Source organism: Leptopilina heterotoma, unplaced genomic scaffold (assembly GCF_015476425.1).
Source record: "Leptopilina heterotoma isolate Lh14 unplaced genomic scaffold, ASM1547642v1 Lhet_144, whole genome shotgun sequence".
Lineage (NCBI taxonomy): Eukaryota > Metazoa > Arthropoda > Insecta > Hymenoptera > Figitidae > Leptopilina > Leptopilina heterotoma.
Window position 1 is genome coordinate 1,348,703 of NW_025110862.1, and position 16,239 is coordinate 1,364,941.

The 16,239-nt window shown below is 21.6% G+C and overlaps 1 protein-coding gene across 17 annotated transcripts in view; it reads right to left on the reverse strand.

The window, feature by feature from the left end:
• Positions 1-16,239, reverse strand: part of LOC122498279 (ryanodine receptor) — a 73,821-nt gene that overhangs the window by 41,747 nt on the left and 15,835 nt on the right. For 13 of the 17 annotated variants that reach the window (XM_043605958.1, XM_043605954.1, XM_043605957.1 and 10 more), the window contains exons 3-14: positions 14,226-14,330; positions 13,316-13,414; positions 10,003-10,017; positions 6,955-7,032; positions 5,726-5,801; positions 4,966-5,078; positions 4,658-4,857; positions 4,089-4,274; positions 3,516-3,687; positions 3,220-3,389; positions 2,781-2,905; positions 2,176-2,546 (exon numbers count right to left, since the gene is read on the reverse strand). In XM_043605958.1, coding sequence (XP_043461893.1) covers positions 2,176-2,546; positions 2,781-2,905; positions 3,220-3,389; positions 3,516-3,687; positions 4,089-4,274; positions 4,658-4,857; positions 4,966-5,078; positions 5,726-5,801; positions 6,955-7,032; positions 10,003-10,017; positions 13,316-13,414; positions 14,226-14,330 — 1,710 coding nt within the window. The remainder of the gene's footprint in view (positions 1-2,175; positions 2,547-2,780; positions 2,906-3,219; positions 3,390-3,515; positions 3,688-4,088; positions 4,275-4,657; positions 4,858-4,965; positions 5,079-5,725; positions 5,802-6,954; positions 7,033-10,002; positions 10,018-13,315; positions 13,415-14,225; positions 14,331-16,239) is intronic. The other 4 variants (XM_043605963.1, XM_043605962.1, XM_043605965.1 and 1 more) reach the window with 1 other exon arrangement.

Genomic DNA, 16,239 nt, shown 5'->3' on the forward strand with positions numbered 1-16,239 from the left:
TTTTCGAGAATTTCAATACAATTCTTCCAAAATTCAATTATATTTAATAGAATATCAGAAAACTTAAATTATTTCAAAAAATTTCAATTACTTGTTCATAACTAACTTCTTTCGATTGTTTTCAAAAATTTCAATAAAATTCTTCAAAGATTTAATTATCTTTAATGGAATATTAGAAAATTTCAATTATTTAAAAAAAATTTTAACTACCTATTTATAAAAATGCACTTGACTTTCATAAATAGATCTGAAATATTTAGAACAATTACTTTTGGAATTTTAAATGGAATTTTTCGAAAATTCAATTTTTAGACAAAATTTTTAATTTAAATCTTCTTAAAATTAACTAATTAGATAAAAATTGTAATTGTAACTCTTTCGAACTTAAGTTATTTTAGATGCAATTTTTGACAGTTTATTGATAAGACTGAAATCTGCAACGATTTTAAAAATCTAAAATTAAATTAAATTTAAAAATCTAAAACTAAAAATCAAAACTGATTGTTAGTTAAAAGACAATTACTGAAAAATAAAATAATAATAACAAATTATTAAATTAAAACTCCTCAAATATTAGATATTCTAAAAATCTCTAATAAAATTTCTTAACAAATTTAATTATTTTCAATTTTATTTCACAAAATTTCACTTAATTTGATGATTCTTCAATAAATTTTATTTAAAACATTCAAATATTTTTAAAAAAATTGAATTAAAATTTTTCTCAAATCTAATTTTTTACAAATTTTAAACAAAATTTATTTCAAAATTTGAATAATTTTCTTAGAAATATTAAATTATTAGTAATTTTTCCATAGCAATTGAAATTTTCGAAAAATCTTTTTTAAATTAATTATCATAATTAATGACATTGAAAAAGTTAATCTAGAATTTAATTATTTAAAATGAATTGAATTATTTACAGAAATAAGAAAAAAATCATAGCATTATTCTAAAATTCATTGTGATTATAAAGCTTTAAAAGTAAAAAAAAAATTTAAAGAGAATTCAAAATTTTTAAGTTTTACAAAAATATGTTTTTATAGAAAAAACCGGAATTTTGATAATAATTCTAGAAATTTGATATTTCCCCATACTTTTAATAAAATCCTCTGCCATTTCCCTGATTTCCTTGACTATACTAATTTTTCATGACTTTTCTCTGATTTTTAACGATAATCCTGTAATTTGGTCTTCGAGACTGTAGGATTTATTTCAATAAATATTAAATTAAATTAAATTAAACAATAAAAAAGGAAACTAAAAATCAAAACACCGTTAAAAAAAGGAAAACGTAATTTAAAATGAAAAAACACAATTAAAAATGGAAAAATGTAATTAAAAATAGAAAAACGTAATTAAAAACGGAAAAACACAATTAAAAATAAAAAAACGTAGTTCCAAATAGAAAAATGCAATTAAAAATAGAAAAACGTAATTTAAAATGAAAAAACACAATTAAAAATAGAGAAATGTAATTAAAAATAGAAAAACGTAATTAAAAACGGAAAAACACAATTAAAAATATAAAAATGTATTTCAAAATAGAAAAATGCAATTAAAAATAGAAAAACGTAATTAAAAATAGAAAAACGTAATTTAAAATGAAAAATCACAATTAAAAATGGAGAAATTTAATTAAAAATAGAAAAATGTAATTTAAAATGAAAAAACACAATTAAAAATGCAGAAATGTAATTAAAAATAGAAAAACGTAATTAAAAACGGAAAAATACATAAAAATAGAAAAATTTAATTAAAAATAGAAAAACATAATTAAAAATAGAAAAACGTAATTTAAAATGAAAAAACACAATTAAAAATCGAGAAATGTGATTAAAAATAGAAAAACGTAATTAAAAATGAAAAGAAAAACAATTAAAAATAGAGAAATAAAATTAAAAACAGAAAACCGCAGTAAAAAATAGAAAAACCTAATTAAAAATAAAAACACAATTAAAAATAGAGAATTGTGATTAAAAATGAAAACAAATAAAAATAAAAACTATTAAAAATAGTAAAACCTAATGAAAATTAAAAACACAACTAAAAATAATAGAACACACATTGAAAAGTTACAAATATTAAAAAAAAAAATTACTGAAAATGCTAAAATTGAAAGAAAAACCCACTAGTCAACAAGATGACATTACTGTCAAAAATTATTATAATTACCCTCATCATGTTTAATGCTTCTGGCGAGTCAATAAGCACGCAATGTAGTACATCCAACATTCCAGTTCCCTCGCTTGATGCCTGAGAACCTAATCGACTGAAGAGCCAATTAAGACGATTGCTATTTGCAAATTGTGCACAATTCGTGTGATTGCCTTTAATAATGGCTGCCAATAATTGATACAGATAACCAGATATTTGGTCCCATGATTGTCCACTTTCATCGCCAGAAAGTGATACCAAAAATCCTTGAGATGTGATGACATTTATTTTATCAATGGCTTCTAAAATAAGATTCAAAATTCCCTCCTCTTGAAACAGGTCCTGACGATTTCTTAAGGCACGAATCTTATTTTGCTTTTCCTCATGTTCTAAAATAAGAAAAAGGACAATGTACAAAAATGCAGGTTCAGTTTAAATAAATAAATGAATGAACAAGTAAATAAATAAATGAATGAATAAATAAACGAGTAAATGAAAGAATAAATAAACGAGTAAATAAATGAATAAATAAACGAATAAATAAATTGAAAATAGAAATAAAAGAAATGGTACTGAATGATGTTCGGAAAAGAATTGTTTTTCTTAAATCTGAAAATTTCTACCCATATCATCTTCAGGTTGAGCAAAGTAATTGATCAAATCCTCGAGGCACATAACCATTTCGTTGAGATTTACATTTTTGAAAAACTGCGAAGCCCTTCGATCAACCTGCAGCGTTTCTAGTCCACTATAAAAAAAAATATATTTTTTTGTATTTCTCCAATTTTATCATTCAAAAATTCAAAGCCTATGGGTAGGGAAAAAGAAAATGTATTGAAATATGAACTAAAACTCTTTAAGTCGATTTTTTCTAATTTTGTTAAAAATAAGAGAACAAAAATTTTGCCTACATTAGTTTTTAATTTTTTTAGGATTCAAAAAATGAATTTAATTAAATAAAATATTTTGCTTTAATAATTATTATCGTCGTATGTATTGTGGTATTATTATGATAGTAATTATGATAATTATTAAATGGTAGTAAAAGTGAGCTATTCTTACGTGATGAATTGTGTGAAAAGACTACTGCATTTTCTAATTACTCTGGCAGTTCTCGATTCCTCCTCTTGTGATCGGGAAAAATCAAGACCGTCGTCCATTTTTCCTTCCTCTTGCAGAACTGCCTGTTTTTCTTCAACTTTTCCAACGCCTTTCTTTTTCGTTTCGTATGACTGCAAACAAATACAATTAATAAAAAAAAAAATAGGGAGAAAAATAGAAAAAAAAATTAACAGCAGTGATTTTTTACAATTTTTCGAAATTTTAATTCTTTTTTTTTTCTGTATTGAATAATTCACCTTGTAAGACACCCAAAGGCTCGTTTGTGCATGTTGCATGATAACAGTCGAATCTCCATATTTGATAATTGGCAATCCAATAACTTCCAGGTCTTTGTCCTCGAGGGCAACTTTTTGATCATCTTTTTCTTGGCGTAGTAAAAAATTACATATATCAGTGGTTGCCTCTTTTCTGTAAAAGGGAAATAAAATACTCTAATTAAATTCTCAATTTCTACATAGTTCAATTTATTTAAAACTACTGTTTTGAATTTAAAAAAAATATAATTTTTAATTTATCCAAAAATTTAATTAAAAATTTTATTTTATTAAAAATAAATAATAAATTAATTTAAGTTTACACTGAGTTTATTTATTTATTGGTTCATTTTCAGGCTCAAATTCTTTAGCACAAAATACTTAACAATAAATAAATTAATAGTACAATTGAACTTAGCAAAAAAAAAAAAAAATTTAATACAAAAAACATTTGATAAAAAATAAAAAAAGAGATTTTCTTCTATACAAAATTTATAGAATTGATTGTATAGTGAAAAAATAGTAAAAGTGATTAATTTTTTGTCAGATTATTACTTGTCAACGAGATAAAGTTCATTATTTGTTTCATTAACACCCAAATAGCGTCCAGTGGTTAAATGTCTAATTCTCATTGGATGCATCCAGTTAATAAAGCCACCGGACCATTTTGTCCTCGCGAGTTCCAATCGCCACAGGGATCGAGCTTGACTCATAACACTTCCTCCTTCGTAAATAACCATACTGCAAATTTTCAGAGAATTAGAAAAATATATATTAATTTCAAAATAAATATTTGAATTTATTCATTGCAATAAATATTTGAATTTATTCATTTCAATAAATATTTGAATCCATTAATTTCAATAAATATTTGAATCTATTAATTTCAATAAATATTTAAATTTATTTACTTCAAAAAATATTTGAATTTATTCATTGCAATAAATATTTGAATCTATTAATTTCAATAAATATTTGAATCTATTAATTTCAATAAATATTTGAATCTATTTATTTAAAAAAATATTTGAATTTATTAATCCAAAGGAATATTTAATTATAGTGAAATAATTTAACAAATATTAAAAAAATAATAAATATTGAAATAAATAATAAATTTGTACTTTTGATTAGGAGCCGTACTCCACGTCGAAGGTATCGTGAGGCATTCGTCACCGCCGTGAAAAAACCTAAGGACGTCTCCTCCAAACACGTAACCAACATATTTCATTCGACTTATTCCAGTTCCATAAGGTTGAACGGACCAATGTGTTACATGGAAGGAAGCGTTTACTACTGATAAATTATTTTCTTTCGTCGTGTGCTGAAAAAAAGAGAGAAAAAACAATTTATTTTCTTCAGTATTTATTATTGTTTTAAATCTAAAAAAAAATTTCATTTATATCGTTTTTAGTAAATAAACAATTTATACCAAATATCTTTCAGTGGCGACTGACACGAGAATTAAATCGTCGCCGACACGAACTTTTTCTCCCTCTGATCTTTGTTTCGAAGCCGGATGCACAGTCCACCAGCAAGCCTCTCCTGAAATTTGAGAAAGAAGAAGAAAAATTATTAAAAGAATTATTTATTATTTATTTTGCACTTTAAATTAATAATGAATAAAATAACAAAAAAAAAAATTTGATTCAAATAACTGATTACCTGCTTATTACCAAATAAATATTTACTTGAGTCAAATAAATATTTACTTGAATCAAATAATTTTTATTTAAATCAATTAAATTGTATCTATTTGCTTCAAATATTGAAATTATTGGTTCGATTATAATTTATTTAATTCAAGAAAATAAATATTTGCTAATAGACAAGTAATCGATTATTTGAACCAAATACATTTTTTTCAGTGTAATAAAAAATAGATAAAAATAAATTAGTTAAACGATAGTAAATAAATAATAATAAATAAATAAAAAGGCCAACAAAATAAACAGTAATAAATAAAATATTAAATAAATAGTAATGAAGAAATAATAAATAAATAAATAGAAGAAAATGAACAGTAATAAATAAAATACTAAATAAATGATAATGAATAAATAACAAATAAATAATAAAAAGAAATAAACTATAAAATTATAAATAATAATAAATAAATAATAAATTTTTTGTTTTAATATTGAAAATAAGAATTTTTTAATTAGATAAATTAAGGATTGAGAAAAAATTACCTTGAGAGTGCTCCTGTAAACCGACATCAAAAGCAAGCTTATCGTTTGAGGAACTCGTGGATAGACACGCTAAGTACTGAAAGAAAATAGAAAAAGTTACAGATTTTTAATTACAGGAAACTCTATAAATTTTATATTCTAGAAAATCAATTCAAAAAATTATCACTCAAAAAGGAAAAAAAAATTCCTTGAAAATAAGAATTCTGACAAGAATATCAAAACTAAATATAAGAAAATAAATACCTATGTTCAATTATTTTCCATAAAAGAATATTTAAATCGTGAGTTTGTAATTAATTATTAAAATTAATTATTAATTTTATTGAAATATTTTTTATTAAAATAAAATCTCATTTTGTATTAAAATTAAATTTTTTTTTTAATTTATTAAATTGTTTATTTATAATTTCAATAAATTGTTTAATATTTAATTTTTATTAAAATTAAACATTACACTTTCAAATAAAAGTAATTTCTATCATTTTTCATAATTTTCGAATTTTTTCACTTTTTAATTATTTCAGTTGTACTATTATAAACTACAATTAATAAATAATTACACTGTGCAACAATTTTCAGTTTATTGTTTCTTTCCCAAATAAGTGTAGGCTTAAATTGAAGTAAATGTATGCAATAATGAAACCCCAAAAGGATTTTGCAAACTTAGTTCATTTCATTATTTTATGAAATTTTAAATTTCAAGTTACAATTTGTGATATTTTTAAAAAATTTTGCACCTTTTGTGATATATAATTTTAAAAATAGATTGTTTAAAAAAATTGTTTTGAATATTTTTTCCTTGGAAAAATCGTTAAACAATTTAAATATTATTATTTATTTACATTATGGTTATAAAAAAATTGTTAAAAAAATACAGAAAAATTCGATAAATTAGCTTTTATAATCATTTTTCCAATTAAGTACTATAATTACACCTTTTTAATTAGAATTTATTTAATACTTATATTTTACTCATTACTTAATTCATATTTCTACTTAAATATAGCAAAAAAAAAAAATTTTTGAAAATTTCACAAAAATGAGCATAAGTTCAAAAGTTTATAAAAAATAAATTTGAGCTACATTTCAAAAACCCTTGGAGGGTTAAATTACTGTTTATTTGTACTATCATTTAGCACAAGAGCCAACCGGGAAAGAAAAATGTGTTGCACAGTGTTATTAGAATTAATCACTAAATATTATTGATAATGAATTCAATTTTTTCTCACCATATCACTGTTAAGATGCCTGAGAAGAATTGCATTACCGTAAAGCAATGTTCTGTGTCCTGATCCTGTGCCCTTGCCCTAAAAACGAAATATTAACAAAATATTAAAAAAAAAATATAATTGAAAAATTTGTTGTTCTTTTAAAAATATTTACTTGCCATTTAATCAATATTAATTTAATATTCTTTGAGAATTTTCGCAATAAAAATCAATTTAAAAAATATTACTTAGCGAAAAATATCCATTTTTCAATATTTTTTACAAATAAAAATCAATTTTAATAGTTGAATAATCAATAAATAAAAATAAATAAAAATAAATAAAATTAACAATTAAAAAATAGAAAGATATAAAAATTAATTAAAAAATATGTGTAATAGGTATATTCGAGAACTAAAATTATTTTCATAAAAACTACAATTAATTAAAGCGGTTTTCTAAAGGAAAAAAAAATGTAAAAAAGTAATAAGAAGAAATAATTTTTTAATTTTAAACTACAATTAATTGAATAATTTTTTCTAAAGTAAGAGTAGTAAATTATTAAAGTAGCAAAGTAGAAAAAGAAAAAGAGTAATAAAAGTAAAAAGAGTAAAGAAAAGTAAAGAAAAGTAGAGAAAAGTAAAAAAAAGGTATTAAAGAATAATAAAAATTATGTAATAAAATTTAGAAAAAAAAATTAATTTAAAAATACAAAAAAGAATTAATTAAAAAAAAAAATAAACAAAAAATCAAATTTTTTGATTAAAAAAATACATTTTTAATTTTTGACAATAATTACGTAATTAGTTTATACTCATTATATAAGAGAAGGCCATAATAATAAACTTAATTAAGCAGTTAATCTACTTTCTATTGTGCATAAAATATTCGCACATCACTTTCGTGATTTACACACGGAATACACAATTTCCGCTCCATTATGATTCAGCTTTTCATTGTGAAATAAACTTGCGAGTAACAATAAAATGAACAATAATACAGTTTTACTCGCAAGTAATGTGAACAAAATTTTCCCTGTTACATTTGCGTTTAATAATTTAAAAATCTAAATTAAAAAATAATTTATATTTACGTATAGTGTATTCTTAATTTTTCATAAGAATTTTTTGTTTTTGAAATTTAACCGATAAAAAATTTAGTAGAGAAAAAAAAAAAATTCAAAATTAAACTGAATCATGATTTTTCGTCAGACAAAACTGAATGTATGTTAAAGAGAAACAAGATTGAAAATTTAATATTGTCCTGTAAAGATCAATTTAATTAAATGACAGCTAATTTCCGTATAAACAAACCATCATTTTTGATGGAAAATCGATATTACAGTGTTATACAAAATGTTACACAAAATGTAGATGTTTGTGAATAAAATTGAGATAGAAATTCTGAAAAAGAAAATTAATACAAGAAAAAAAATTAATGTATATACCTAATTTATTATAATTTAATAATAATACTAAAAATAACAATAATAATAACAATCATAATAATAATGACAATGTTAATAATAAAAATAAATAAATAATTATACTGAATAAATTATAATACTGAATATAATATTTAATAATTATATATTAATAAGAAGAGAATAAAAAAATTGTTATCAACAAAATTGCATTTTAGACACTAAAAAAAAATTTCTTTAATTCAAAAAACGATTAGTTGTCTGTTATCAAATAAATATTTACTTGAATCAAATAATTTCTATTGAAATTGAATAAATTTTATTTGTCTCAAATACTAAAATAGTTGGTTCAAATACATTTTTATTCGATTTCAATACAAATTATTTGATTCAAGTAAATATTTATTTCCTTCAAGTAAACATTTATTTCCTTCAAGTAAAAATTTATCTGATTCCAGTAGATATTTATTTGATTCAAGTAAATATTTATTTGATTCAAGTCAATATTTATTTGATTCAAGTCAATATATATTTGATTACAATTAATATATACTTGATTTAAATATAAAAATTATTTGATTTAAGAAAATATTTCTTCAATAAATACCTAGACAAGTAATCGGTTATTTGAATCAAATAAATTTTTCTCTTTCAGCGTATTTGTAAAAACTAAAATAACAAAAAAAGAAAAAAACTACAGAAAGTAAGAATAGATTTTACCTATAAATTCCTTTTTTGCCATAAATAATTTTTTCTCTACGATTATTTTTAATTAATTTTTTTAAATTCGATTTTTTGTTTTCTTTTTTAGATTTTGTAAATGATTTTTTTTTTTGATAAATTCACGTAAAAAGTAGTGTTTTGAAAATTAAAGGAAAGAAAGAAGTGAAAAATTGAGAATCATAAGGAACATAAAGAAAGAGAAATAAAAAATGTATAGCGTTGTCTGACCAGTGTCGGTTTTTTTCACTAATACTACTCTACCAAACACGTAACTTACAAGCAGCAAAAATTGATTAGATGTTAGTTACACCAGATAACACATGTACTTTACAATTTCCATTAATCTTTCCAGGAGAATTCAAATTTATCTGATTTAGTTAAAAACATTACAAGATATATTCAGAGTCATAAATTTTATTTTAAATTGAATTGTTAATAAAAAGAGTTTTTATGAAGCTAAATGTCAAAAGTCTTTTTTATTTTATCGATTACTGCTTTACTAGTAGTTATTGTACTACTAGAAATAATAATAGTACTAGTGTTACTAGTAATATTAATACTACTAGTATTACTCGAAATATTAATAGTACCAGTGTTACTAGTAATATTAATAGTACTAGTGTTACTAGTAATATTAATGCTACTAGTATTACTCGAAATATTAATAGTACCAGTGTTACTAGTAATATTAATAGTACTAGTATTGCTAGTAATATTAATATTTCTAGTATTACTAGTACTATTAAATTACTAGATATTAAAAGAAAAAAATTAATTTTGCTAATTACTAGTATAATAATAAATTATATTATAATAAAAACAACTTTTCGACATTTTTAGCATAATGTATAATTAAATATATTTATAAAAAATTTCAATCCTCGAAAGATTAGTTTACAAACATATAAAGGGAGGATACTTACTAAATTTTCTTGTTGCTGTAAATGAAAAACACAAATGGGAATGAAATTTATTAACACAATTCTTATATAAGTTAAAAGGAATTTTACGTTAGATCAACAATGACGCAAGGATTCTCATCTGCATGGTACATTTTGTTTCTAAATCTAATTCAACTACACAGAAAAAACTTGGACTCATTTTTGTTGCAACTCAAAATGAGTCACTTTTCCGACTCATTTTGAGTTCAGCTTTTTTCTGTGTATATAAAATGCTTAAAAAGTTCTCAACTTTCAAATAAAGAGAATACTTTTTCATAAATATTTTTAAAAAAATACTGACTGTAATAAAAATTAAAAGTAATGTAAATTAAACACATTGAAGTTTTATTTTTTTTTCAAAATCTGACGTTAAATAATAATACAATATTAATACTACAATAATAAAAAAATTTGTATTCCAAATTTCATTTGAAGATTCAAAATTTTAGAAGCATTTCATAAGTATTTTTTTTTGTAAATACAAACATGTTTTCTACACTATGTATATATTTATGTATCGTACAGAGTCATGCAAAATTTATTTATTTATTTATAATTATAAATTTAATTATTTTTTTTATTTTCTAATTTTAATTTTTTTCTAGTTTCTATTTTTTCTAAGCCTGCGGTAATATACTATAATAAATACGAAAGGGCACTGCCCGTAAATTTGTAAAATAAATAAATAAATAAAAGAATTAATAAAAAATTATATATATATATATATATATATATAAATAATAAGAAAACAATTTTTCTACATCATTTGTACAGTTATTTTTTACTCGAAATAAAAAGGAGAGAAAAAATGTAGAATCATATAATAATCTTTACTTGTATTGCGTGTTTACAATACTCCGCCCTCTTTTTTTCAACATGAAATATTTAAAAAAAAATTTGCATATCGTCCTTTTATTCACGATTATTTTTTTTTATTTTTTTATTCATGAGAAATTTTTTTGCTCTTTTATTGCTAATTTCTTATCGCAATAAAGCGGAACAAATTCTTTTCGAAATTATAAATAACTGAATAAAAAAAATACTATAATATATATTATTACTTCAAAAAAAAAAAATAAATAAATAAATAAAAAAAATAATATATCTATTATTTCAAAATAAATAAATCAAGTAAAAAAAGATAATAAAAAAATAATGAAAACGAAAGTGTTTAAAAAATTTTTTTTTCATTATTTTCGTTTACTTTAAATTTTAAAATAAATAAATAATTAATTATGAAAAACCGAATGAAAAAATACTTAAGTAAATACTTTTTCAAATAAAGAAAAATGTTTAAAAAATATTTTGAAAAAATTAATCAATTTCATCATTATTTGAAATAGTAAATTTATAAACAACAGAATAAAAAAGTTGTGTAAATGTTATTACTAAAAAAAAAAATAAATCAAATATAAAAATCATAAAGTGAGTAAAAAATTTTTGCACAACTCTGTGGCAATAAATAATATAATACGATTTCTAATTGACACATGCGACATACTGGAAGGGATCCATGCGTTGCATTCGAAAAAAAGTGTGGACTTTTATTAATAATTACTATAAATAAAAATGTTGTTGTTGTACGATTTTTTTTTAAATTTGAAATGGTATGTATAGAAGAATAATTGCGTGAATAAAAAATAAATTTTTAGTAATCGATTTGATGAATGAAAGGCAATTTATATTAGTACCCATTTTTTAGTGAGGATACAATAATTATATTACTCACATTCTAAACATCAAAAATGTAAGGAAGATGATGTTCGAACATCGTTAATTACTACGAACACATATATATTTAATCATTATTTATAAATTAATAAACTAATGAAAAAAATAATAATATAAAAAAAAAGAAAGAAAAAAAAAACTAATGAAAAGTTAAAAAATAATTCTCTGTAAATTTGAATAAGTGACTGAATTTTTGCTTTTAAATTAGTAAATTTTACTAATGAATAGTAATTTCTAATTATTTATTAGTAAAATTTATTAATTATAATAATTACTTATTTATTAGTAAAATTTATTAATTATAATAATTTCTAATTTATCAGTAATATTTACAAATTCAAAAGCAAAAAAGTGAGTCACTAATCACAATAATTAGTAAACATTTTTACCAATTCAAATTTAGAGAGTGCAAAACGAACTACCTAACTATAAAAAAATAATTGATAATAAAAAAGTAAATAATGATAAAAAAAGAAATAAGAATAAAAAATAATTATAATAATAAAAATGTGAATAATAATACAGAAAGAAATAATAAAAAAGTGATTAATACAAAAATAAATAACTATAAAAAACAAATAATAATACAAAAAGAAATTGCAAAAAAATAATAATAAAAATAGAAGTAAAAATACAAAATTATTTTTGTATTTTTACTTCTATTTTTATTATTATTTTTTTGCAATTTCTTTATGTATTATTATAAATAATAACAAAATAAATAAAAGAAAAAAAAACAATAAAAAATGAACAAATATTTCTGTAGAAATTTACATTCAAGTCAAAGAAAATCTAACGAAGGAAATTAACAAAAAAAAAAATATCTTTAGCGATAAAAATTCTCTTTAACAGAAAGAATGGATTAGTTAATAAAAAAAATTACCAAATTTTTGGTTTTTAATTCTTTGAAAATCGACTAAAATAGTTAAGAAAAATATTCCGTCAAAAAATAAAAATTGTCATACAACAACCTCATTAGAAACTCTGGTTTCCTTTTCTCAAGATTACTAAAAACATTCGAGATGCAATGTTTATTTTTTGTTTTTATAAAAAAATAACTCGGTTTTCAGATCAGGCCAAGTACTAAGTTTACAGTGCAGTTAAAAGGGGAAATAAATACGAGAGATGAATGTTTACAATTTATACAACAGCAGAGAATATTTTTTTTTCCTATCAACTTTTTCGGAACTTTTTTTCTAAATTGTCAACAAATATAAAAATCGAAAACATAAAATAAAATAAATCTATCAATGATATAAAAATCAAAAGGATAAAATAAAAAAAATTTTTACATACGATATAAAAGTGAAAAACAAAATAAAATAAATTTTTTCTTTCAACGATATAAAAATAAAAAATTAGAAAAAAATTATGAAGCGAAGAATTAAAATATGAAAAAAATTAAATATTTATCTGTATAAGCTACTGGATGAATTAAAAAAAAATAGTTTATAGAAATTTATAAATTTCTGACAGTTTGAGTCCGTTCAACGTACACTTTAAACGAAATTACACCTACACGTGGCTATTTTAATCGTTAGGAACAATTCTATGGCTACTTTACCGTCTCAGACCCAGCAGCCGTGACCAACTCTTGTAGTGCTCGTACCGAAAGTGCTTGCTCTATTACAAATACGCATTGTGACAAATCAGGTGGAATATTCTGAAAAAATAAACAAACATCAATTTTTTTTTCGAAAACTTGGGAAAAATTAAAAAAAAATATTCATGATTTTTTTAACAATATTTTCAGTAATAGCATTTTTTAATAGAATTGTAAATAATGCTATGGTTTCGACAATATTAAAAATATTGTTATTAAATATTAAATTTCCATTGTTGTATTAAAAATATTATTTTTTAATATTTCGTCGAATTATTTTTAATATTTAATATTATTAATATTAATAATATTTCTAACAATATTTTAGATAGTTTTAGTCATATTTTAAAAAATTTTTTAAATAATACATTTAACAATATTTTTATCAATATTTTTAACAATATTTTTAATAATTTATTTAACAATATTTTTATTAATATTTTTAACAATATTTTAAATAATTTATTTAACAAAATATTTTGAATAATATTTTCAATAGACTTTTGGACAATATATATTTTTAACAATATTTTAGATATTTTTAGTCATATTTTAAACAATTTTTTAAATATTTACAAATATTTAAAACAATATTTTTAAAAGTATTTAATAAAAGTTTTCACTAATTTACTTAACAATATTTTTATCAATACTTTGAACAATATTTTTATCAATATTTTGAACAATATTTTTAATAGTAGAATATTACAAGGTAAAATTTTTATTTTACTTGAAAAATAATTTTTGACGAAGTAAGTATCCATTATTTGTCGATTTTAACGATTTTTAAAAATATTTTCAAAAAATATAAAATACAGTAAAAAAAATAGAAAATTTGCAGTTTTTAAGGTGAAGAAAAAATTAATTTTACCTTGTCTGCTATGTTTTCCAGAAAGCAATGCCGATTTCCGAAACCCTCGGCTGCCAAACATACCCTTTCCCCCGTAGCTGTACACGAAAGACATACCATGTCTTCCTGTAATTAAACATAATTATAATAATTAATACTTTTTTTCTGCGAATAAACACATAAAAGTGAAAAAGCATAAAAATTTATTTCAAATTCGTAACACAAATTATTTGGAATATTCAGAAAATTTAATTCTACAGGTTTCTATAGGTTTTCATTTTTCTTTAAATAAAAAATCCCTGATATTTTTAATTAAAAAGCAATAATTGTAATTACTGTATTTTTTTTAGCAATAAACATAAAAATATGAAAACAAACAAATTTATATCAAATTATAACCTACGAATTTTCATCAACAAAAATTTTAATTTTGTTCGTACTTTTTTTTAAATAAATAAATAAATAAAAAATCACTGATATTTTTAATTAAAAACCAATAATTATAATTGCTATATTTTGCTAAGAATCACAAAAAAGAGAAGTAGAAAAATTTATTTCAAATTACAATGATTTTTTAACAAAAAATGTCAGTATTTATTTATTTATTTAAAAGTAATAAGGCAAAAAAAATTTTAATCTAATAATTCTTTATTAGTTTGTTCAAAAATTCATTTGTTCAAAAATTTATCCGTCTGTTTTAAAATACCTAATTACAAAGAGACGGATAAATTTTTTGAACAAATGCAAATTGCTCGAAACTCGAAAAGAATGAATTGTAAAATTAATTAATTAATGTAGATTAAGGGAGGGAATTACAAGAATGGTACTATTTCCGTGAAACGTCAAAATTACGATGGGGCCAAATCGCATTACACGAAGTGCGTGCCAAATTCAATTTGGCTGACCTGAGAACTTGTACAGGGCAGATACTAAAGACAAAATGTAAGACAGGAAACACACATATGCTGACCCAGGTGAGAACTGACGGTGGATTCAGGCTTTACGGAACCTTCGTTGAGGCTTGGTCAACATTGATCAAGCCTTGGTGGGACGGCGGAACGAAGGTTGTTTCTAGCTATAATGTAACACTTATTTAAGACTGACGCTCCAGTCCTTGTTGAAGATTCGCGTTCAATGTTCAATCAATGCTGCGGAACCCTAATGCAGGACTGAAACAAGGCTGCTTCCACTGTTCCCAAATTTACGCGTCTCTCGCGCCCATTCAATATAATACGAATATATGAATTGTATATAATATTAATAATAATATTAATAATAATAATAATAATTATTATTATTATAATAGTAATGAATATTATTGTTATTATTTTTATTCATATTATATGCGTTTGTTAATTTAATGGCATTAAGTTACTATTATAATAATTATATCATTTTCATATAAATAATATATTACTAACAGTAAATGTCATTTAAAATAGTAATATTAAAAAAATAATTTTAGTAAAAGAAAACAATTTTTCTGTTAATCGGTACATTTTTTTCTCGATTTTTCAGCAGACTTTTTAATATTATTTACAAACATATTCACATTTTTTATTCACAGCACAACACACAAATTTATTATTATATATAAACGCTTAAAACAAAGAATGAAAAATATTCGCTCGCATGTGGGATCGAAACTCACGTACCCCGCCCCTAACGCATACCGGAAGTTCTCAACGCACGCATTTAAACCGCTCGGCCACAGAAGGCTGGAAGGCACCTCGCCTAATCTACTATTTCAATGCCAGCGCCGTATATTCTGTATATACGGCGCGTCACTCAATATTTGTTCAGCATGGGACACCAATGTTCGTCCCATGCTCGATTAAAGACTCGGTCAATCTTGATAGAATATTCACTTTCTTTTTATTACCGTGTGCACTGAACAATATTAAATATAAATATTTATAAATTTTTTAATATTAAAATATTTTTTATGATAATTTTATAAGTTAAATTATATATATTATTTTTTTTCTTGTACAGTGTCAAATTATTATTTTCAAAGATATTTATCTTTGAAAAA